Below are 21,819 nucleotides of genomic sequence, written 5' to 3'. Positions count from 1 at the left end.
TAGCAACTGCATATTTGTGCATTTCTTCTTATTTTGCGCCTAGTGCTCATATGAAACAGGGTTTCTAATAAATACCCTCGCAATAAATAAACATTAATGCAATTTCTTGTTCTCCTTTTGCTCCTTAGCAGAGCACACAGTAAAATGCTCGAGGCAGTAGACTACCCCTCCCGCTTCCTTGGGACAAACGGACACTCACTGTGTCTGACCTCAAGGGAATCCACCGCGAAAATACGCAAGAGAAAAGTGTTCTTGAGAAGAAACAACAAATTCTACACAATAGGCGTAGCGCCAGATGGAGAAAGAGCGGCTGTGCAGGAAGAGGCATACCCTGTGTACTCGTCCAGATTCATCACCACAACAGAACAAGTCCACCCAGACAAAGAGATGCATGCAGGCCAAAATGTACTCAGGGAGGTACACTATATTCCGTACGTCAATCTACCACAGAGCCCACACGGCCCCTTTTTCCACCAGTTCAGCGGACAGCCGCCATACGTCCAGCCGTACGAGCCGCACAGCACTGCTCCCTACGATCCGTTTGACTCGTATAAACAGCCTGGTATGCACAGACAGCCATCACACGACTACCAGTCTAGTAGATTTCCCTTCGATTATTATCCTCATGACAACCAGCCCAGCAGACAGACAGTGGATAAACAGCCGAGCAGACAACCACCGTATGAGCAGCCCTTTGACTCGTACAGCAGCAGTGCTCCTGAGAAAGCGGGCTATGAAAGTGTTCCGAATATGCCACCAAATGATATTCCGTACAGATCAAGCACACCGCACAGCCAGTCTGATCAGGCAGAGAACAAAACACACCAGCAGATTGCTACTCTACTAAGCACCCTAAAAGACACTATACACTCTATGCGTAATAGCCAACAGAACAGCACTGCCACGGAGAATGATAATACTGGATATGGCAGCACAGGATACAATAACACTGGCTATAACAATGTAGGTGATGACAGCCAGTATAACAACAGTGGTAATAGTAGCAGTAACAACAGTGGTAACAACAGTGGTAACAATAGAAATGAGATGGTTTATGGTTATAATGGCAGTAACTATGCCAGCAGTGGCAATAACAACAGAAACAGTAGCCATAGCAGTAACAATAGTAAACAGAACAGTAGTAATAACTATAGAAATAATGGCCGTAGTGGCAATGGGAATAGTAGGCGCAGTCATGGCAGCAATGCCAACCGCAACACTAGTAATAATGATAGCTCTGATAGCGGTGATAGCGGGACAGAAAGAGATGTAGAGAGCGATAGCATAGATGCCAATCCGTTTGATGCCAGGATAGTGGAAGAGGGTAATATGATAATACATATCGCTAGAGAAAGCAACAACCACTGTCTTAACTACATAGACAACAAGTTTCTGTTCAAGCCCTGTGATATCTCCAGAGACATAATTAGATTTAAAGTCATAGAAAGAGACGCAAGAGAGCGAGTAGACAGAGCAGAGCCAGCAGACAGAGCAGAAGAAGCAGAGAGCAGGATAAGCCCCGAAAGGAAGACGAAGCTAGACCTGGGCAGCATCACCATGCCCAACTACACTAACAAAACGGATAGACTATACGATAATATAAAAAACAACCTGCACGAGATGGGATCGCTGCTAAGAACAGGCGTGCTGAAGATGTCCAGATACAGAATGCCCGTGTCCTCCAATGCAATAACGAGAAGAAAAGACAGAAATATAAAGAGGGAGATAGAAAGAGAGATGGAAAGATGGAAGAGAATAGAGGCGAAAAGACCCTCTCTAAAGAAAGACTACGACAGGATAAAAAAGCACACCCGCGACCTAAAGAGAAAGATCAAAGATAGGCGCGCTCGCAGCAAGTTCAGTATAAGAGATATGTACAAGGACAGATTCAACCTTAAGAAGAGCAGCCGCAGCAAAAAGTACAGCAATGATGACAACTGTGATGTGGATGCTGATAGCTGCGATAGAAGCCATGATAGCGGCAGTAGTGACAGGCTCAATATTAGAGATATGTATGAGGACAGGTTCAACATAAGAGATAAAACAGACAGTAAGGATAGCACAGACGATAATAATAACTCAGCTCGTGATAGGTATGACAGTGCATCTGAGAACACGAAGCACCAAATACACGCAATAGTACCAATGCACCCAGTAGTACCTGTAGCACATACAATCAGCCACATAGTGCCAATTGATCATGCACCACAGTCAGTGCACTCAGTATACCCAGCACAGCCAGTTGATCACATCGTGCCTATCGTGCCAGTAGTAGAGCCAACTCCGCAGCCAGTTGAGCACATAGTGCCAGTGCACGTAGTAAAACCAACTTCACAGCCAGTTGGCATAGTGCCTATAGTGCCAGTGCATGTAGTAGAGCCAGCAGATCACATAGCTCCACCAATGGTACAGCCAGCGCCTGCAGCAAAGCCTGGCGCAGAGTCAGTGAGCCATCTAATGTCGCTGGCACAGTCAATGACACCCGAGCATCCTGATAGCGTGCCAGCTATGCCTGGTAGTAGTCTTTCTAATGCGTTTACTTCCTATCTCAGTCCACTCACCACAAGCACCAATCTAGTAGGGAAAGAGTCGCAGGGAAATAAGGGATACTTCAGCAGCATGCTGTCTAGCACGAAAGACAAACAGGCAAACAGCAAAACATCCAACCTATCAACGAGTAAGCTAAACAGCACTGCTGCAGTTGCCAGCCCGACGGCTAACAAAGTAAACATGCCCACCCGCAAGGCACTAAGCAGCCCGTTCTTTAGCACACTGAACAATCCAGTGAGCAGCTCGCTAACCAGTCCCCTGACCAATCCGCTAAGCAACTCAATAAGCAACCCCGTAGAGAACAGCACAGTAGGAAAGACCACAGTAAACAACCCAATGACCAATTCGCTAACCAACTCGCTGAATAGGTCTATTGGCAACTCGCTGAGCAACGCCTTTAGCAATCTGTCTAAGCTATCCAGCCCCATGCGCAGCTCACTAACTAGCCCGCTGCAGGACAGCAGCAAGATAAAGACCAGCCAACAGAGTAATTCGCTAAGCAATCCGCTGAGCAATACACTGAATAATCCACTAGATAATTTCCCAAACAGTACAGCTGACAGCACTAACTTACTGGGAAGTAGCCAAATGTCTAGTCCACTAGGCAGCACAGATAATAGTCTACTAGGTAATACTAATTCCCTAGCTAACTCATTCAGTAACGCTAATTCACTAAGTAATTCCTTGAGTAATTCACTAACAAATTCACTAGATAGTACCAATCCATTTGGTAACGCCAATTCACTAAGTAATTCACTAGATAATACTAATTCACTAGACAATCCTCTAACAAATCCACTAGGTAATTCACTAGGCAATGCTAGTTCACTAGATAATTCACTAGGCAATGCTAGTTCACTAGGTAATTCACTAGGCAATGCTAATCCACTAGGTAATTCACTAGGCAATGCTAATTCATTAAGTAATCCACTAGGCAATTCAATGGGAGGCCTAACTGGGCCCATGGGCATGATGAATATGAGCAGCAATCTAAGTGAGAGCTCAGAGCAGGGCAAGCAGAAGAATAGTGCTGGCGTGTCCTCTAGCAGCTCGCCCATGGATATATTCAAAAGCAGCCTAAACGACCTATTCAGCGGTGGCAGTGATAAGGATGATACAGTTGTTGTGAATCACATACCCACTGAGGGCTCTTCTGATAAGCCAGAAGAACAGGCCAGCGATAAGACGGCAGACAAGCCTCAGAAGCCTGCTGACTCTGCAGCTTCCAGCGCCTCCCAGAAGAAAGAGAATAAGCTCAGCGGATACGAGAGTCTTTTCAGTTTTTTATCGTAAATAAACACATATTATTATTCTTTCCCTGCTCCCTTGGAGAACAAAAACCTTTCTATTTATACTTTTGGAAGCTTTATTTACTACTTACCATATTTGGCAACTGGACAGCCCTATACTATCAGATAGGAAATGTGTATGCTCAAAAAGGAAATTACTGCTTAGAGCCCTAGCGCATAAATATAAATTATTTTTGTAAAAATTATTCATGGCACCAGTGCAGACAGTTCCTAAGCAGATGGAAGCAACATACGTTATGATAAAGCCAGACGGCATAAAGAGAAGGCTAGTGGGAGAGATCATCTCCAGAATAGAGAAGAAGGGATACAACGTCTCGTATCTCTGCACTGACTTTGCCACTGAGGAAATACTCAGAGAGCACTACAACGAGCTTGTATCTAAGCCTTTCTTCCCCAGCATAATTAGCTACATGACCAGCGGGCCTGTTGTCAAGATGATAGTAACAGGGCACGAGGTTGTCAAGGGAATGAGAAGACTGCTGGGCGCCACCAACCCAAGAGAGGCAGAGCTCGGCACAATCAGAGGAGACCTCGCCAACTGTGTAGGCAAGAACCTGTGCCATGCCTCAGACTCCGTGGAGAACGCAGCCCGAGAGATAGGAATATGGTTCAGCGCAGAGGCCATCCAGAAACAGTTCCCCATGGACGACTACTCTATGATCTACGAGAAATAAACTAACTATTACTACTAGACTATCTACCACTGCTAAGTTAATTGTCTGCTATGGCTACTGGAGCAGCTGATGTCTATCTGTCAACTGTGCCCTATTTATCCAATTGTCTGCCTGTGATCTGTTTATCTGTCTACTGCCTTTCTCAGTATGGTTATATTGTTAGTGCAGTTGTATTGGTTGCATTTTGTCTTGTGTTTCACCTGCGGCATGATCTATTTCAGTGGCTAGTCTGCTTGATGCATGTTTATTGATGCTCTCCTATTGGCCACTTTGCTCTTCTTGTGATTATTCTTCATATTTATACGCACTGTATGGTAAGTGTATGAATAAAATAGCATTGGCAGTAGTACTAGCAAACATTATAGCAGCAAGGTGTTTCTTTAATGAAATAGTAGACAAAGCACAGAACATAGGGAATAAGATAGGGAGTGCAGCCAAGAAAGCAGCTAAAAATACGCCTGTAGGAGCAGTGGCTGATAGCCTGTACAGCGAACTGGTTGAGCCAGAGGAGCCAAAGGGAGAGAAAGAGGAAGAGAAGAAGGACACAGCAGAAAAAGAAGAGCCAAGGGGAGAGAAAGAGGAAGCAGCTATAAACAGCGCAGAGAACAAGAAAGCGAATAAAGAGAATAATAAACAACAGAAAGGCCGTGCTAAGGATAGGAAAGCCAATCCTGACACAAAAAAGGACTCAAAGGGAAGTAAGCCAGCAGACAAAGCAGCTGATAAACTCATGGATAAGCCAGCAGACAAAGCAGCAGTCAATGCATAAGAATAAATAGTGGCTGTTTATTGTATTTAGATTTCTTTTGTTTGTTCAGATACTCAGGCTGTGTGATTGGTTAGTATTTTGCTACGCTGAGTATTTTATTACTTGTATTCTTATTTAGTAAGTGTATATTTTATTTTTATATTTATTTTTGTAAGTAAAGTGTACTTGGGAATATACGTACGTCTTGGTTCTTATTGTGGCTAGTATAATTTAGTTATATACTGCTCTCTTTCCAGAATTATGTAGACTATTGTTCCTAGAGTGTTGCGTATGGTGTTAGACACGCCGATTACATAGCTATCCAAGCACAGGTACGTGTTATACGAGGGAACAAGATACAAGCTGCAGCCCATCAGGATTATAAAGATGGGCTGTATATCGTATATAAATATAGACACAAGCACCACCAGCGTGCTAATTACTGTTAATATTATGTAGTCCTTGGGGTACTTGTTGGCGTATATCCATTTAAACATAGTAACAGACGTAAAAATAGTCAGATACATGGATGTGTTGGATATGGTGGAGAGTAGGCCCACTATTCCTGTGGAAATGAACGATATATTCACTTTTTCTATGATGGAAGAGACTCTGTTGGCTGTCTTCCTCTTGTCTGTGCTGTATCTGCTGACCAGCTCAGAGTATTCGTCATAGAAGCAGGAGAAAGGCGTGTCTTTGAAGATTCTCGAGAGTTTGTTGTAGACAGGGCCGTACAGAGCAGATGCGTCCTGCGGGTTGATCAGCTCAACAGGCGGCGTGGGAGCACAGAGCACAACTAGCGCGACCTGGAGGCAGACAAGAGCAAGAACAAAAAAGAAGGACTGGAAGATAGGGGCGAACCCAGGGATAAAAGACAAAAAGAAGAAAAACACGCAGGCCTGCATTGTCATCAGGATGCCCAGCAGAGAGATGGCAAGATCCCTGAAGGGAGAGAGCGAGAGACGGGAGGTGTGTATCTCAGCAACTGTCTGGGAGTACGCTAGAAGAAACCCTACACAGAACGCCCTGAAATACCCAGAGGGCAGGAAGAAGAGAAGGAAAGAGGCAGCTGAGGATACAGTCAGCTTTGTTTTTGTGCTTTTCCCAATGATAGCGAGAAAAGAGAGAGATCCTGCAAGGAGAGTCACAAGCACCTCCCAGGGGTCAGAGATTATGCAGGACAGAGCAGCAGGATAGGAGGAGGCAATGACTACTGCGAAGATGGATAGTTTAATGGGGGCAGGCACAGTGCGCGTGTCGTATTCTGGCATTGTTTGAAAAGTCTGCAAGTATTTATTATACAGTGTATCAGAACGCGTGCCCAAATAAAAACAAACAAAACAGGCTAGGCAGACTAATCAATACTGGAGCGCCAAAGCACTGGAAGAACAGCAAGATATCTGTTGCAATGTGTACAACCAGCAGAAATGCACAAGAAGCACCATCTAGCTAGATTATGGTATAACTCTGCACAGCAGCTGAATGCAATATGTCTATATAGGGCAATCTAGTAACTATTTATTTATTTATTGCAATCCAATACTAGCTAGGTAAAAGAATAAGTCGCCATAGTGTAGTGGTTATCACGCATCCTTTACACGGATGAGGTCCCCGGTTCGATCCCGGGTGGCGACATTTTCTTTTTATTTTTATCTATTCTTTAGCGCTCTTCTGCTCTTCCAGCGCGTCCTTTAGGGCCTTCTCTGCGCTCTCTGCCTCTTCTTCTGTTTTCAAGCGTATTCCTCCCGTGTACTGCTGCGCGCTCTGCTCTACTCCCGTGAATATCAGCGTGTTGCTCTTGCAAAGCAGCTGGGAGCTATGCGTGATCAGCATATTCATTATGATCCGTGTGTTGTCCAGTATGAACAGCAGCTGTATGCCTTTTCCTGTGATATTCCTGGCCTGCAGTCTGCCTTCTGTTACCTCCTGCCACTCTTCCTCGTGCTGTCTGTAGAGCACTCCCCTCACTGTGAGAATAGTGGGGTATACAACAGTGCTTGTCTGCGGCTTCATCTCCTGCTGTGCTTCTTCAGCTGGCTTGGTGATGGATATTTGCTGCGGCTTCAGCTCTTTCTTTTCCTTTGGAGCCTCATCGAGAAAAGACTTTGCTTTCTTCATTCTGCTCAGGAGAGTGTCTTTGTTCTCCAGTGCCATCTTAAAAATGCAAAGAATATTTTCTTATATACAGACAGTATTTATTGGGCAGTGCGCTTCTATATATGCACATTTTTTTATTTTTGCATGAACAGCCAGCTATCTAACGGCAGAGCAGCAGAGGATGTGCAGCAGGAGCAGAGAGAGCAGGAGAGATCGAGCAAAGATATGGGTGCTGCCAATGGCCACTGCACAAAAAGTGACCAGGCCATAAAAGAGCATCTTACTGAGCTGTTTGACTCTCTCCCGCAGAAGAGCCCACTGAGAGATAGAATAGAGTTTACTGTCTGTGAATCAGTAGCCACTATCTCAGACAAAACCCGTTCTGACTCTAAAAAGATACGCCTTTTTTCTCCTTTTAGCTATCTTAAACACTTACTGGACGGAACAGAGGGGAGCATGCTAATAGACCAGCTCCTCTCGCTATTAAACACGCCCTCTTTGATGACTCTGCACGCTCTGCCAGATGTCCATGCAGGGAAGGTCTTCCCGGTGGGCATATCCTGCACTTACAGCGCAGATAGCCCGTCGTGTGCAGTGATTCCCGACCTGATAGGCGCAGACATCAACTGCGGCGTAAGAGTATGGAGCACAGCGATAAAGAAGAGCCTGTTCATGGAGAAAAGACAGAGGATAATGGATCTAGTGGCAGAGCGCATAAAAATAGATGTAAGATGCAGCGATGTGCCTGTGCTTGGAGATGAGAACGATGGTACGGCTATAAATAGCAGCAATGCACAGTCTAGTGCTGCAAAAGGCAACAAGTCCACAGACTGTTGCATAGACGGCATTGGCACTGTGAATATAAATAGTGTTGTTACCGAAGGAATCAGCTATCTCGTGCGCATAGGCCTGGCCACTCCTAGTGACCTCTCCTGCACTGAGTATGCTGGGTCCATGCCCGTCTCTTCTGGCCGCGTGCTCAGTGCTAAGACTAAGCACAGGGGGATAGTTCAGCTGGGCACGCTAGGCAGCGGCAATCACTACCTAGAGTTTCAGTCTGTTTCCAAAGTCTACAATAATAAAACATGTACAGATTTGGGCTTGGATACAGATAGCATATGCATATCGGTGCACACAGGAAGCAGAGGGCTGGGCAGCAGAGCAGTGCATGAATACCTAAGTAAATGCCATTTGTATAGGAATGCCGCCACAGGAGTATGCGAAGTGCCGCTAGATAGTAAACTAGCACAGGAGTACCTAGAGACAGTCAATGCCTGCAGCAACTATGCCTTCTGCAACAGGGTTATCATAGGAAAGCTGCTGGAACAGATACTGCTAGAAGTGTTCAATGAAGACATTCGCATGGGAGCAATCAGCGACTCAGTGCACAACGTGATGAGACTAGAAGGCAATGTTCTTACAGTCAGGAAAGGATCTACTAAACTGGGAAATACCAGTAGCACTGCCATAAAAGGCAGTAGAGATATATCTGTAAGCAGTAATAATATGCCTAGTGTTGTAAGTGTGGGTGGCTCTATGTCCACGGGTAGCTACATCCTGGAGGCAGGGCCCAGTGCTTCTATGACTGATTATACGACATGCCACGGGTCTGGGCGCATTATTAGACGCAAAGATGTCTCCAGCACCATCTCTTTAGCCGATACCTTCAGTGAACTCTCCACTGCCGATGTACTGGTTCTGGCTGGCAACGCAGATAAGCTGCCAGAGGAGTCTAGCAGAACGTATAAATGCATAGACGCAGTGGTGGAGTACTGCGAGACTGTGGGAATATCCAATAGGGTGTGCAAGCTAGTGCCTCTGTCCGTGTTAAAGGGATAGATAAATAATAAAGAGTGCATATTTTATATAGTACACACTCACCCTACTATTTCTATGTTAGTGTATACAGTGCTGTAAGTGTCTTGTTTTTGCAGTACGGGCTAAAAAGAAAGTATCAGAACATAGTGCACAGAGTGTATTTATTAGTGTCTGTGTACGCATTTCTACACCAAGGGCTATCCGTTGTATTTCTCGAACAGCTCGAAATACCTTTCATACTCCTCTTCGCTCATTCGCTCTTTGTCTGCCTCTGTCACTGCACTGAACCGCTTGGCCACTCCCTCCACCAGCACAGTCTCTTCTTCTGAGTCTAAGTTCGCCCCTGAAGCTGCCTCTTCTGTTTTTTGCTTCTCTTCTTCGGCTATTTCTATCTCTTCGATGGGCGCCTTCACTGTTTCTTTCGGTGCTGCCTCATCTGTGCGCATATTTTCATAGAGTATGTGCCCTGGTAGAAGCACCTGCTGTGCCACTGCCTTTCCTCTAACTATTTCAGGTATTCCCACGGCGTCTATCTCCTTAAGCTGTGCGATCACAGGGGACACAGCATCCATCATTCGAGAGAACGTGTTGGACACGGCGTCCTTGTCGTTCCCTGCTGTTTCCTTTGTTTCTGTTAGGCTGTTCTTGCACTCTGGACACTTGAACGAGAAGTCGTCCATGGAAAGGAAGGACTGCGCATCAAGCACAGAGTATGTGACATTGCAGAGCGAGCAGCCTAGGCCCTGCACGGTTTCCTTCTCCCGCAGGCTCCTTTCAAGTCTCTGCGTCATTGTGTATATTTTGTACTTGATTACGTCACGGATTGTTCTGAAATCAAGGAAGAACCTCGTGCGGGTCTCTTGGCGGCCGTCGTCCTTCATTTCGCTTGTGGTCTCTGTGGAAAGGAGCCTGTCGTCCCGCAGGCGGACAGCCATTCGATTGAACTCCCGCGGAAGCAGCTTCATTTTGTCCGCCAGATCATCTTCATCGAGTGAAAGATGGCGCAGCATGATGTCCATGATCACTACGTGGCACGGCTCGTAGAACATCCGCACAACTCTTTGCACTAGCTCCTCCATAGGCTTTCTTGCGTCTTCCATGGAAAATATTTAATTTACTGGACACACTGCAATAAGTAACAGAAATAGCAGACAGAGTATGCACAGAGATACGCAGGAAAAGTGCAAGAAGTAGTAATACAAGCAGAGTACAGTAAATAGCATACAGTGAGCAGTAGTTAGCAGAAGTATAGTAGACATAGCATAATAAGTCGTAGCATGGTGACTCTTATTCACTCCACTGCAGGTGTCTACTGTATTATTTGGATTCACTCTGCAAGTGTCTATGCACGCATGTATGGATAGGAGCCTGGTACCAACAATGTATCTGTCGGGGGACTAGCTCAGTGGTAGAGTGTCCGCTTTGCATGCGGAAGGTCGGGGGTTCGATCCCCTCGTTCTCCATTTTTTTTTGTTTTTTTCTGCCCCCGTCGATGGAAACACAGAACAAGCTGAATAACTCTCCCACAGAAGAACAAGAGCTCAAGAAATCAGAAGAGTACGTAAAGAGCCAAGAAACTGACGAAATAATCTTCTCAGCTGAAGCATCCCTCTACAGATACCTTGCAGCCGAGCAGTCCTGGACGGGCAGAGGGAAAGGGAAAATGAGAGTCTCCCTGGAGCCAAAAACCAACAAATACAGAATCTCCCTCATCAGAGAAAAAGTGTTCAAGCACGGCTGCAACCACTTCATCAAAGAAATAACAGCGCTAGAGAAGTATCCCATATCAGAGCACGCCTGGCTGTGGAATGCCTTTGGAGACGACTGCGGCGATGGCCTCAGCCCGACACAGACATACCTTGCTAAGTTCAACACAAAGGAAGACGCAGAGAACTTCCACACAGCAGTGAACAAGGGCATAGCGCACTTAGCTAGCGGTAGCAAAGGCACGGTTAAAGAAACAGTTAGAGAAGAGCCAAATAAGGAAACCGTTAAAGACAAAGAAGAAACCAAGGAAGAAGCTAAAGAAGAAGTAAAGAAAGAGTCCAAGGAGACCGTTAAAAATGATAAGAGCAACGAAGTAGCCAAGGAAGAGTCTGAGGAAGCAGATAAAGAGGTATCTGAGGAAGCAGCTAAGGATGAGTCTAAGAAGAAAACAGCTGCAGAGCCATCTAAGAACGAGCCCAAGAAGGTAGCTGAGGAAGCAGCTAAAGAGTAAGCCGGCTAATCATCTTAGCAACAATAAATAAATATTTACTATTTGAAACATCTAATGAAAACTGAAACACGTGATAAATAAGCGATACTTTTGTTGTCTAAGGATGCGCACGCTAAAAGAGAAACTGAGTCAGTCATTCGAGCACTTGTCTGCGCTGCTAAATAAGAGCACAGAAGCCGAGAAAAAAGGCATAGAAAATACACTAGAGAGGATGAAAAACATCACAGTAGCAAAGGAGGGGAGCAGAGAAATAGAAAGCGCGCGGAGAAAAGAAGCAGACGATCTGGCAGAGATTCGGAGGAACGTTGAATCTCTTCTGGAGATGGCCACTGCAGACAAAAAATCAGTTAAAAAAACGGAAAAAGACCAGAAAAAGCAAAGCAGAAGGTATTTGGAGCAGCTGGAGCAGATGTCATCGTCAAGCGAGTGGAGTGAAGAAGAGAAAGAAGCTAAGTCCAGCTGTTCAGTTACTGAATACCTCAAAGGAAAGAAAAACACAAATGAAAGAGGAAGGGAGACAGAAAAAGAAATAAAGAACAAAACAAAAAACGAAGCGAAAAACGAAACAAAAAATGAATTAAAGAATGGGGCAAAGGCGAACGAAAAAGGGGCTGTCTGTGTTCCTCTAGTGAAGAAAAAAGAGATGGGATCAGGAAACGATGGATTGGCAGGAGGAGAGAAGAATGGCTCATCAGGTGATGCAGTAAAGAAGGCAGCGGTATACGGATCGCTAGCTAGTGGTGTACTGCTGTCACAGGAGATGAAAGGGCAAAACCAAAGCCAGGAAATGAAAAATAGCAAAACCGAAAAATCAAAAGACACAAAAAACACAGCTGATGCCAAGCATGCACTTGATGGAAAAGAGAAGGACAAAATAAAGGAGAAGAAGACAGCAGACGGAAAGACCGGAGAGTCGAAAGATGCAAAGGATGCAAAAATAAAAGATGGAAAAGCAAAGGAAAAGGAGACAGCAGATGGGAAAGAAAAGAGTAAAATGAAAAGTGGAAAAGAAAAAGAAAAAAGAAAAGAAGAAGGAAGTGTACAAACAGATGATAAGAGCCACCTGGCGCTAGGCAACAAATTCAGTGATAACTCTGGCAAAGACAAGATGAAAAAAGAACAGAAACTGCCATCAGATAGCACAAAAATACCAGCAGCTGTGCAAGTAGCGCCCATAATAATAGGAGGAAAGATAAGAGCACAGTCAACTGCCACAGAGCACGACGAAACAGCAGAAGAGAAACAGAAGACATCCGGAGAAACAACGCCCTTTGACTCCACCTCGTATACAGATGCTTCAGCAGACGGCTTGCTGTTCAGCAACCCTGAAGTAGGGAGAGTCGAAGACAAGCTGGAGTTCATAAAAAAACAGGGAACCATCGAAGACGACGCAAGGCTGTACGGAATGATAACCAGTACAATCGAGAAAATGAAAGAAAGAAAAGACTTTGAGGCCATAAAACTCTCTATGCAGATGGACATAGCACGAAAATACATAAAAGACTTCATAGACCTGCGCGTAGCCATGCAGGGAACAGAGTCCGCGTCGACAAAAGAAGACAGAAGGAACAAAAGAAAGAAGATGCGCTCAAGATTTCCAGCTGAGCAATAGTGAGCCTGTCTAACTACTACTAATTACGATGCATTATCAATAAAGTTTTATCTACCTACAGCTCAGTTCACATATACTACAGAAGTGCTTTACTCTCTTGTTATTTCTTCTATTCAATGGCTAGAAAATGAAGTGTATTTATTTTTATTGTAATTTTACAAAAGAGTACATTCTAATGAGTGAAGACTTTTCTACTACTGCAATAAAGTTTTAATTGCCTCAATAAAAATGAAAATAAATAATTGTGGCTATAACTGGTTGATACTAATTCAAGCACATTGAGAGCAGTAAGATGATTTATTGACCAATGAAGTGTGGAAAAACAGTAGCAGCGAAATAGTACTACAAGAGAACACTCTAGTTGCAAGATATTAGGATGCACTAGAATAAATACATGTAGCAGTATAGTTTATGGTTGCCTATGCATTCTGTCTTTAATTATTTTTGATCTTTTTTATTCGAGCATGCGCCAGCATTTCAAATTCTGTGATGTTTTATTGCAAAGTGTTTCACTTTTTAGCTAGGATACAGTATAACACATTGGTTTACATTTAGGTATTTAAGGCGGAACATTCATTAAGATATGAACCTGTGGCGATCTTTTTACTCTCTACTTCTAATTGCAGTGGCAGCTACTGGCTCGATCAGAGCTGATATGGAGCTCGCAGTGGGGGGAATGTTTCCAGCCAGCAACACCATTCCTGTGACAGTTTACATTCCCCCGGAGGCGTACGATATTTACAAACAGCAGGGCATAGAAATCGTGTCAAAAGTAAACTTGGTTTTCAAAATGGTAGAGCTGGGGATAAACAAGGCAATGAAAGAAATAAAAAGCGAGAGAGTATTTAGCATTGTGCCGAGGATCAGGAAGCCTTCTCTAGACCCAAGGCACAGAGTATGTCCAAGCACCCTTAGCCAAATGGCTATATTTCTCTCTCGAGTGTACGATGAGTCTGGGGGCAATAACTCTTTCATTTTTATTACGCCCTGTCCTCTGCTGGAGCTTCGCAAGAAAGTCAGAAGATTAAGGCAGCCAGACTTTTACATATCGCAGCGCATAAACGGAACACACAAGACGATGAACCTGGTGTCAATTGAGATAGAGCCAGCAACCATGATATCCACTTTATCCAGAGCCATATTAAAGGCATGCGATTTAACGGACATAGAGCCTCTTTCAGTGATATCAGCCATGGACGTATCAAACGGTCTGTCTTTTGGGGTCAGCATAAGGAAAGAAACAGCACAGGAGATGATTCTTAAAGAGTACTCTTGATAGTTAGCCTCAATGATCAAAGAAGTGTATCACAAAGATAAAAACACGTATCTTTCTAATAAGATACACCTTGTAAAATAATCTAAAAATAAAGCAAATATTAACAAGCTGGTTGACTGATATTGCTAGGCATCTCAATGATCCAGAAGCACTTCACTAAAAAAGAAAAAATTAATCCTCTCAATTGAGCTCTAGCGGATAAATAGTAATGATGTGATAGCACAAGTAGTATAAATAGTGCTGGTTAGACTCCCAATCACATGATAAGCATGCAGTAAATAAGACTTTGCTAGGAATCTATCACTCATTGACTATTGTAGCTATGGTAGATTGCCACTGTTCTACTATCTATTTCTGCAATACATACACATCCAGATGAAGATTGTTTATCTTTATCCCTGTTGCAACAGATAGCTGTCCCTAAGTATTTTTAATATTAAAATAACAATTTATTGTCTTGCTTTTACTTCTTATTAACAGATGGATTGTTATTCAATGGCCCCTGTGAGCTTGTATCTTGTTTTTGTTTTTTCATGAGTTCTTCACAGAGTGTGATATTTTTGCTGTTGAACTTGATGTTCAGGAAATGGTTTACGCCTAGGCTCTTCTCCAGTATTTTTACAAGATCTTTCACCCGTCTGGGCTCTTCTGGCTTGCTGCTGTCCTGGAATGCCTGGATCTTTTCTTCTGTGTGTTGTTTTTTCATTTGCAAAAACAAACTCAGAAATTATCTTTCAATGTTTCAGTCCTCTGGTGACCGAACTGACCACCAGCTTTCTCCAATGTACTTCTGCGATACTTCCTGATGCAGCGGGCGCACTGGCGGGAACACGCCCTCTGCTATATCGCACAGGTCGCTGTGCGTCAGCTTTACAATCCCATTCCTGCCTGTGGATATCTCGCTCAGCGTGTTGACAATGAAAATGCGCCCAGGGTCTATCTCGCACACTTCATACGCCATTCTATCGCTGTTTTTATTCCCAAACCCTGCATGTATCCTGCCGTTCTGCAGCAGCCCCTTGATCTCAGATATAACGGATATTTTGAACTCTTCAGGGCCCTGCACCACTTCCTTGTATATAGCAGACAGCAGCCTTCCGGGGAACAGTATCACAGGGCCGTTGGGAAGTGTGCGGTGGTTCTGCTCCACTCTTTCCAGATACGACTTCGTTAGGCCAATGTGTCCAATAGGGCGCGAAGACAGATATACTATTTTGTACCCATTTTCCACTATTTTGTTGTAGAGAGCCGCTATGCCTAGGTGTGTCCAGTCCTTGCCCATTGCCCCATATATGTACCCCACTAGATCGCTTTTTGTCACTGTTCCGTCTATGTCTGAAATAACAACCTTGTCAAAGTCGTCCCACAGGTAAATATTGCAGGTCAGAAATATTGGTGTGCCGGAGAGTCTGTAGACCGCCTTGTTAGGGCCTGGGACTAGGTGCATCTCGTCCAGGTACTTCTCAGGAAGATACACCTCTCTTTTTCTTCTATCTGGCGACTGTTCTGGGCGGACTCTTTTTTTCAGCAGCTGTTTTATCAAAAACTTTTCTGTATATTTTTGATTTTGCTCTTCATGCACATCATTTTCTGGCCGCTCTCTGCCATTCAGCGAGCTGTCTGCGCCAAGAGACGCACTGCCAGTGCCTGCTGCATTCCTTCTCTCCACGCAGAAGTACAGCTCACTGAAGAGACAGAACGTCATAAAAAACACGATCTCTGTGCTGCTTTCTTCGTACAACCCGATCACCACCGCATCATTTCCTATGAATGTTTTGATTTTGTGCTCGCTAAACACCTCCTGTATCCTGTTTGGCACGACCTGCTTGTAGATGCACTCACTGAACACGTACTGTCTGTTTAAAATGCATTCGTAAATTCTTTCGTAGTTGGAGAGAAGGAACGAGTAGTTGTTCTCCGACTCTATGAACATTTTGAACGACTTGAACGGGCTGCTGATGAGCGCGTGCTCTGTGTGGTGCGGACTGTGGTTTACTCCAAAGAAAACGTTGCCTTCTCTGTCCAGCCTCGCCTCTATGCTTATTACTCTATCATTTACTATTAAAATTACCTCTCTGGACATTTTGAACGAATGAACACTCCCAAAGCGTGCATGGAATCCCGTGGAGTACGCTCCCTTGGACGTCCTGGTGACTATGACGTCGTTTGCTCCACTTATCTGCCCTGGGTGGATGTCTTTGTAGAGGTCCGTCATTGAGTTAAACACTCTTCCCATGAAGTTCATTAGAATGCAAAAAACATGTTTGATTTATTGTGTTTGTTTCTTAATTTTTCCAAGCGCACTTTCGCTCATTTTCATCCAGCTGGTCAGCTCTGCGGTAAAGTGCGCCAGAGACTGGTCTATCTCCCTTTCTCTTTCCTTCACCGAAGAGATTTCTCTCTTTATTTTTGTGCTTTCTTCCGTTATAAAAGCATCGAGCTCGTGTGCAGACTCTGAAATGTGCGAAGAAAGCACGGAGGAAATGGCATTCGGATCAGTGATGTCGTATAGGGTGTTGGGCTGTCGCTGTATCAAGCTGTCTAGCTCGTTCAGCTTCGAGGGAATGGAGTACTTCAGCAGCAGCTGTGTGAACAAGGAGTGGATATCTTCTTTCACTTGCTCATCTATCTCTGCTTCTGAGAAGAGCTGGCTCAGCATTTTCTCAAAGGCCGATTTCAACTTCAACACTCGCGGGCCGTCCATGGAAGAATAAAAATAAATTACTAGTTACCTCGGAATAAATTGCACAGGAAATTGCAAAATAAAAAAGAAAGCGTAGTGTTCTCTAATAGGCGATTATTGAACAGACAAAGTAGCAGAGCAAAAGATAACTTAAACTGTAACTATTCAAGACATGGAGACTTTGCAATCTAAAAAAAGAGGATTAGAAATATAAAACAGAGCACAAAGTAAACAAGGAAGCCCTTGGGCATAGGACAAAAGTATGCACCAATGTAGCATAAGAGCACTCTTTAGTACACACAATTGCAGTACTGCACTCTGACTGATTAACTTAGTACCAACAAGCAATTAATTGATCGTACTAGAAAAACCATTTTTATTGTTTATGCACTTTGAAATAAAAAGCCACTGAATGAGCGCCGGGTGATGGGCTCTGTTTGTGGACAGATTGGATTGCATTTATTTATTTATATGATGATGGCTGTTTAGGCCCACTCTTTCAGCTGGTCTGTGTACTTTTGGAGAGTGAGTTTTATGTGGGTCAGTTCATCTGCCGACTCCAAATAGCAGATGATGTACGCCTTCTTGTACGGCAAAATGTCCCTCACTTTGTCTATTAGCTTGGAAGTGTAGTTTTTTGTCGTTTCTGCCTTCTGCACTGCAAATATGTGGATCTTCAGCTTTTCTCGGTCTATGAAAACTTTTAGATCTATTTCGCCAGACGGCCTTTCAAGAACTTCTTCATAGAAGAGGGGAGGACAATTATCCATCCCAGGAGAAGCACGCGGGCATATAAAGAAAGACCAAAGACCAATCAAGATGGATCTGCCTTTATTCACGGAGAACGCGATCAGCGGTGCAAAGAAAAAAGCAATGCTCCCTCCGAGAATCGAACTCAGGTCTGCACGGCCACAACGTGCCATAATAACCACTATACTAAAGGAGCCACTGAAAGTTGAGAAAACTGCTACGAGTCGTAAAGTACTTAGAAAAATAAACTGTTTTTTTATTGTGCTGCATGGAGAGAGAGCTAAGAGAGTGTCTGCAGAAGAAAACAGCAGGAGTGTTTGGAGGGTACTCAAAGGAGGCGTATGTGCAGGAAGTGGTGTGCTATTTGATAGAGAGGTACCAGAAGAAGAAGTACAACGAGCGGCCAGCCAAGCAGCCAGAGGTAAAGAAAACGAGGCTATCTTCGTTTGAGAACTACACAGAGACCACGTCGCTGAACAGGTGCACGGTATGCATTGTAGTTCCTAACGCAGGGCTCGTGGCTGAAATAGTGGCTCGTCTCTTGGAGAATAAAAGCCTCCATTTGAACGAGCTGAGAAAGGGGCAGTATGCAATGACGGGAGATGACAACGACGACTTTATCCTGCCTCTGAACTATACGGAAGAAGAAGGATTCAACGAGACAAGCAACTATCAGGCAGACATTGTGATAGCAACCACAAAAGCACTGGTTACTCTGGGCGATAAGCGGATAGATAGAAAGAAATACTTCATCGAAGAAAAAGACCAGCTGGCTGACTTCAAACAGAAAGTCAAACAAGAAATGAATATGTACGCTTTTCTATCCGGTGTAGACACAGCCATTCTGATGGATGCTGATATTTTGCACATACAAAACCCCCTCTCTCTTTTGGAAACAATAAGAATATTGGAAGAGTCAAAGCCTGCACCAAAACAGAACTTGAACCTAAGATACCTAAGCAGCGGGCCGGAGAAGAAGGCGTTCATATTTCTAGCAAATATCATCACACCCGAGCTGGTGAGTATATCGAGGAAGTACGAGCATGCGAAAGTTTTGTCAAAAAAAGTAACAAAGAGCACAAAAATAAAAGACAGCATGCACTTCAGAATGAACAAAAGCACAGAGGTAAACAAGTACACAGAGCACCACATAAACAACCTAACAAATAAGTGCGAAAGAGTGCTGGTTGTCCTGAAAGACTCGGTTGAGCTGAAAAAGATAGAAGCAGAAATCACAGACAACTCTCCAATGAGCATACAGGGCATATTCTTCATGGACGAATACACGCCCACCTCAAAAATAAAGGATGCGCTGGAAAACAGGAAGAGAAGAGTGTGGATTATCACGGAAAGATTCATATTCTACAGAAGAAAGAGGCTTTCCAGAATAGTCACACCTTTCAACCCAGTCAAAGTGTTCTCCCCGCACATTGTAAACCCAAGGCTGCTGAAGCTCTTAGCTGACACGGTAAGCCCGCAGGAGACAGAGGACAGCATTTACAGCTCGCCCATCATCTTGACAGCCACCAGCACAGCAGAAGAATACTTCTTAAGCGAGCTGTTCGGAAAACAAGTGAGCATATCTGAGCTATTTGCATACTGCGATGACATAAAAATGAACAAAACAGAAGAAGAATAAAGATATAGAGATATAAACAAACTAACTGTGCCCATCTTCTATCTAGTGCATGGCTGTCCTGCAGAGTTTTCAGAAGGAAAGCAATCTTTTTCTGTTTATAGACGATTTGAACATTGGCACTCGGCGGGCTTTAGAGGGTTATTGTGCTTTATAAGTATATTCTGCGGCACAGAACATGAAATAACTGAAAACTTTTATTCGAGAATATTTTTATTTGTTATGGAGAAGAACTTAGAGCTGAATACACAGGCCATTCCTTTCGTCATAGGAACATTTAGCGTTGTGTTTATGCTGGCGCTCAGTGCGATAGGTGCCACAGTGGGATCAGTTAAGTCTGCCTCTTCTGCTGCTGTTGTCTCAAACAGAGGAGTCGATCTGATTACCAAGTCGTATCTTCCTGTGCTCTTTGCATCTGCGGGCTTTATGTATTCGATTATTGTCACGTTCCTGTCTCTTCCGAAGCTGCAGGAGAATATGACCATAGACACGGCGTGGAAGGTGATGAGTGCGTGTTTTATCTACGGAATAGGCTCGCTGTTCTCTGGGCTGGCCATAGGAGAAGCCAATAAGCATGCGATTGTCCGGCTAAGCGAAAACAGAAAAGTGTTTCTGTCGATGATCATCATAAACTCAACCATTGAGCTGCCAGCCGTGTTCTCTCTTATCTGTTCAGTAATAATTTTATCATAATCCATCATAAAGAATAAAACAAATCCAACCGAAATGTCGTCTCTTTTTCTCTATCTCATAGTCTATCTCTATCACTGCCCGAGATGTTTCATGCTCTCTTATTCATCTGTGCTACTTTCGTTTCAGGTTCTTCTATTTATTCGTGTGCTGTGCTCAAAATATGAATGAAAACGACTCTCTTTCCAAGTCCATCCGGAGAAGCAGAGATGCCTACAGCAGAATAAAAATGAACATGACAGTGGAGGGATCAGAAGTGTCCATTACCTCAAAGTACAGACAGCCTGTGGAAAGGATAAGAGAAGTAATAAGAGTTCTTGACGGCATAGAAAAGGCCAAAATAGGGCTGAGCACGAAAGTGTCCAACGACTCGGTTGAAGAAAGGTACAAAGAATACAACAATTTTAAGTTCATAAAAGAAGAGCTAAAAGAGTACAGAAAAACAGACATCATCTCAGAGCTCTTCCGGAAGATAAAAGAGAACATGAAAGAAACAGAAGAGTTTCTCGATGACATCGCAAAGAAAAGGCTTATTCTGATGCTCCAAGGGAAGAGCCACAAGAACTGGGCAGAGTATCTTGTGAACAAAGAGGAAAAAAAAGAAGTGTTCGTGGGAATAGTCAGAGAGTACATTGAAGCAACGCTGAAAAGCCACTTGGACGACAACTCAGAGACAATAGCCGACCTATTCCTTGATATAGAAGTGTTTGCAAAGCACGGATTTTCAGAGAGAAAAGCACAGGAGGTAACCAAGGAGCTGAAGGCCTTTGCCAATAATAAAATAATTAATGAGGTTGGGAAAAGATGCTACATTTTCATAAAAAACGTAAACTCTCCGATAAGGAAGCTAAAAGACTATCTAGCGTTTGTGGAAGTAATGAGCAGCAATAGCATTAGAACCGTCATTAAAAAACAGAAGATCGAAGAGAAAGTAAGGAAAGTGCTGGTGGCTACGTACAGAACTCTGCACACAGAGGCAGAGGACCAGTTTACAACAGGAAAAGTAAACGAGAAAAAACTGTTCGACAAAGACCTGTTCCATCTTTTGGAGATAGTCCACAAAATAGAAGAGGTAAAAGCATTCCTGGAGATAAGACAGGAGAAGCAGAAGAAGCTAAGCGAGTTCTACGAAGTGTCAAAGGAAAAGTCAAAGCAGGCATCAAAAATGGAGGGGATGATATTTCTACTAAACTCAGTCCATTTGATAAACTCAATGAGGGCAAAGAAGTATCCAGAAGATGAAATAGTGCAGGAAATAGCACAGGAGATGAAGAGAAAAATAAATAAAGCAGTGGAAAATCCGAGCAAACAGAACAAAATAGGAGAGCTATTGAGATACATAGAAAAAACATCCGCAAAAACAAAACACTACACAGTGCCGCAGGAGGTAAGAGAGACTTTGATAAGAGAATACAAGATAGCAGTTAGAGAAATAGGAAGCAAGTACGGGGGATTGGACGACGTAAGTGACTCCCATCTTTCTTCAACAATTGAAGGGTTCTTTAACGGCCCTGCAAGAAAACTAGAATTCATACAAAGCGAAAGAGAAGAAGGACAGCCAGGGGAAGATGAAAGAATGCAAGCGAACAGCCAAAAGAAAAATAAAAGAAAAGAAAGAAAGTGAGAAGTTGGTTGATTTATTAAGCATTCATTCTGAAACTGTATTAAAATATTCTTTGTTAACTTTTCATTCGCGGCCTCTCAAGAGCTTATTGCACAGAAATAAACATACAATAACGGATGGAATCTCCCTCCTG

General features: G+C 43.7%; 17 protein-coding genes across 17 annotated transcripts; 10 read left to right on the top strand and 7 right to left on the bottom strand.

Annotated features, from left to right (window-relative positions):
* Nucleotides 1-96: 96 nt before the first annotated feature.
* NEMIN01_1427 (uncharacterized protein) lies at nucleotides 97-3,843 on the top strand (the record flags this gene model as incomplete). Its single annotated transcript, XM_051477369.1, has 1 exon — nucleotides 97-3,843. The coding sequence occupies one exon, from the start codon at nucleotides 97-99 to the stop codon at nucleotides 3,841-3,843; it is 3,747 nt and encodes a 1,248-aa protein (XP_051333329.1).
* Nucleotides 3,844-4,048: 205 nt separating this feature from the next.
* On the top strand, nucleotides 4,049-4,534 carry NEMIN01_1426 (nucleoside-diphosphate kinase; the record flags this gene model as incomplete). The annotated part of the gene is made up of 1 exon (XM_051477368.1): nucleotides 4,049-4,534. The coding sequence occupies one exon, from the start codon at nucleotides 4,049-4,051 to the stop codon at nucleotides 4,532-4,534; it is 486 nt and encodes a 161-aa protein (XP_051333328.1).
* Nucleotides 4,535-4,856: 322 nt separating this feature from the next.
* Nucleotides 4,857-5,303, top strand: NEMIN01_1425 (uncharacterized protein; the record flags this gene model as incomplete). Its single annotated transcript, XM_051477367.1, has 1 exon — nucleotides 4,857-5,303. One exon carries the CDS (start codon nucleotides 4,857-4,859, stop codon nucleotides 5,301-5,303), a length of 447 nt encoding a protein of 148 aa, XP_051333327.1.
* Nucleotides 5,304-5,503: 200 nt separating this feature from the next.
* Nucleotides 5,504-6,553, bottom strand: NEMIN01_1424 (uncharacterized protein; the record flags this gene model as incomplete). The annotated part of the gene is made up of 1 exon (XM_051477366.1): nucleotides 5,504-6,553. The coding sequence occupies one exon, from the start codon at nucleotides 6,551-6,553 to the stop codon at nucleotides 5,504-5,506; it is 1,050 nt and encodes a 349-aa protein (XP_051333326.1).
* Nucleotides 6,554-6,935: 382 nt separating this feature from the next.
* NEMIN01_1423 (uncharacterized protein) lies at nucleotides 6,936-7,436 on the bottom strand (the record flags this gene model as incomplete). The annotated part of the gene is made up of 1 exon (XM_051477365.1): nucleotides 6,936-7,436. The coding sequence occupies one exon, from the start codon at nucleotides 7,434-7,436 to the stop codon at nucleotides 6,936-6,938; it is 501 nt and encodes a 166-aa protein (XP_051333325.1).
* Nucleotides 7,437-7,523: 87 nt separating this feature from the next.
* On the top strand, nucleotides 7,524-9,218 carry NEMIN01_1422 (tRNA-splicing ligase RtcB (3'-phosphate/5'-hydroxy nucleic acid ligase); the record flags this gene model as incomplete). Its single annotated transcript, XM_051477364.1, has 1 exon — nucleotides 7,524-9,218. The coding sequence occupies one exon, from the start codon at nucleotides 7,524-7,526 to the stop codon at nucleotides 9,216-9,218; it is 1,695 nt and encodes a 564-aa protein (XP_051333324.1).
* A 176-nt stretch (nucleotides 9,219-9,394) lies between these two features.
* On the bottom strand, nucleotides 9,395-10,297 carry NEMIN01_1421 (transcription initiation factor TFIIE subunit alpha; the record flags this gene model as incomplete). The annotated part of the gene is made up of 1 exon (XM_051477363.1): nucleotides 9,395-10,297. The coding sequence occupies one exon, from the start codon at nucleotides 10,295-10,297 to the stop codon at nucleotides 9,395-9,397; it is 903 nt and encodes a 300-aa protein (XP_051333323.1).
* A 392-nt stretch (nucleotides 10,298-10,689) lies between these two features.
* Nucleotides 10,690-11,415, top strand: NEMIN01_1420 (uncharacterized protein; the record flags this gene model as incomplete). The annotated part of the gene is made up of 1 exon (XM_051477362.1): nucleotides 10,690-11,415. The coding sequence occupies one exon, from the start codon at nucleotides 10,690-10,692 to the stop codon at nucleotides 11,413-11,415; it is 726 nt and encodes a 241-aa protein (XP_051333322.1).
* Nucleotides 11,416-11,518: 103 nt separating this feature from the next.
* Nucleotides 11,519-13,027, top strand: NEMIN01_1419 (uncharacterized protein; the record flags this gene model as incomplete). The annotated part of the gene is made up of 1 exon (XM_051477361.1): nucleotides 11,519-13,027. One exon carries the CDS (start codon nucleotides 11,519-11,521, stop codon nucleotides 13,025-13,027), a length of 1,509 nt encoding a protein of 502 aa, XP_051333321.1.
* A 583-nt stretch (nucleotides 13,028-13,610) lies between these two features.
* On the top strand, nucleotides 13,611-14,303 carry NEMIN01_1418 (uncharacterized protein; the record flags this gene model as incomplete). The annotated part of the gene is made up of 1 exon (XM_051477360.1): nucleotides 13,611-14,303. The coding sequence occupies one exon, from the start codon at nucleotides 13,611-13,613 to the stop codon at nucleotides 14,301-14,303; it is 693 nt and encodes a 230-aa protein (XP_051333320.1).
* A 463-nt stretch (nucleotides 14,304-14,766) lies between these two features.
* Nucleotides 14,767-15,009, bottom strand: NEMIN01_1394 (uncharacterized protein; the record flags this gene model as incomplete). Its single annotated transcript, XM_051477336.1, has 1 exon — nucleotides 14,767-15,009. The coding sequence occupies one exon, from the start codon at nucleotides 15,007-15,009 to the stop codon at nucleotides 14,767-14,769; it is 243 nt and encodes an 80-aa protein (XP_051333296.1).
* Nucleotides 15,010-15,045: 36 nt separating this feature from the next.
* NEMIN01_1417 (phosphatidate phosphatase LPIN) lies at nucleotides 15,046-16,548 on the bottom strand (the record flags this gene model as incomplete). Its single annotated transcript, XM_051477359.1, has 1 exon — nucleotides 15,046-16,548. One exon carries the CDS (start codon nucleotides 16,546-16,548, stop codon nucleotides 15,046-15,048), a length of 1,503 nt encoding a protein of 500 aa, XP_051333319.1.
* A 24-nt stretch (nucleotides 16,549-16,572) lies between these two features.
* Nucleotides 16,573-17,007, bottom strand: NEMIN01_1416 (uncharacterized protein; the record flags this gene model as incomplete). Its single annotated transcript, XM_051477358.1, has 1 exon — nucleotides 16,573-17,007. The coding sequence occupies one exon, from the start codon at nucleotides 17,005-17,007 to the stop codon at nucleotides 16,573-16,575; it is 435 nt and encodes a 144-aa protein (XP_051333318.1).
* A 464-nt stretch (nucleotides 17,008-17,471) lies between these two features.
* On the bottom strand, nucleotides 17,472-17,756 carry NEMIN01_1393 (uncharacterized protein; the record flags this gene model as incomplete). Its single annotated transcript, XM_051477335.1, has 1 exon — nucleotides 17,472-17,756. One exon carries the CDS (start codon nucleotides 17,754-17,756, stop codon nucleotides 17,472-17,474), a length of 285 nt encoding a protein of 94 aa, XP_051333295.1.
* A 248-nt stretch (nucleotides 17,757-18,004) lies between these two features.
* On the top strand, nucleotides 18,005-19,375 carry NEMIN01_1415 (uncharacterized protein; the record flags this gene model as incomplete). Its single annotated transcript, XM_051477357.1, has 1 exon — nucleotides 18,005-19,375. One exon carries the CDS (start codon nucleotides 18,005-18,007, stop codon nucleotides 19,373-19,375), a length of 1,371 nt encoding a protein of 456 aa, XP_051333317.1.
* A 219-nt stretch (nucleotides 19,376-19,594) lies between these two features.
* Nucleotides 19,595-20,065, top strand: NEMIN01_1414 (V-type H+-transporting ATPase 16kDa proteolipid subunit; the record flags this gene model as incomplete). The annotated part of the gene is made up of 1 exon (XM_051477356.1): nucleotides 19,595-20,065. The coding sequence occupies one exon, from the start codon at nucleotides 19,595-19,597 to the stop codon at nucleotides 20,063-20,065; it is 471 nt and encodes a 156-aa protein (XP_051333316.1).
* A 160-nt stretch (nucleotides 20,066-20,225) lies between these two features.
* Nucleotides 20,226-21,686, top strand: NEMIN01_1413 (uncharacterized protein; the record flags this gene model as incomplete). Its single annotated transcript, XM_051477355.1, has 1 exon — nucleotides 20,226-21,686. The coding sequence occupies one exon, from the start codon at nucleotides 20,226-20,228 to the stop codon at nucleotides 21,684-21,686; it is 1,461 nt and encodes a 486-aa protein (XP_051333315.1).
* Nucleotides 21,687-21,819: the final 133 nt, after the last annotated feature.

Source organism: Nematocida minor, assembly GCF_024244105.1.
Source record: "Nematocida minor strain JUm1510 chromosome Unknown 7794, whole genome shotgun sequence".
Lineage (NCBI taxonomy): Eukaryota > Fungi > Microsporidia > Nematocida > Nematocida minor.
The sequence above is the reverse complement of the archived record's forward strand: the minus strand, read 5'-3'. Positions and strand labels throughout refer to the sequence as shown.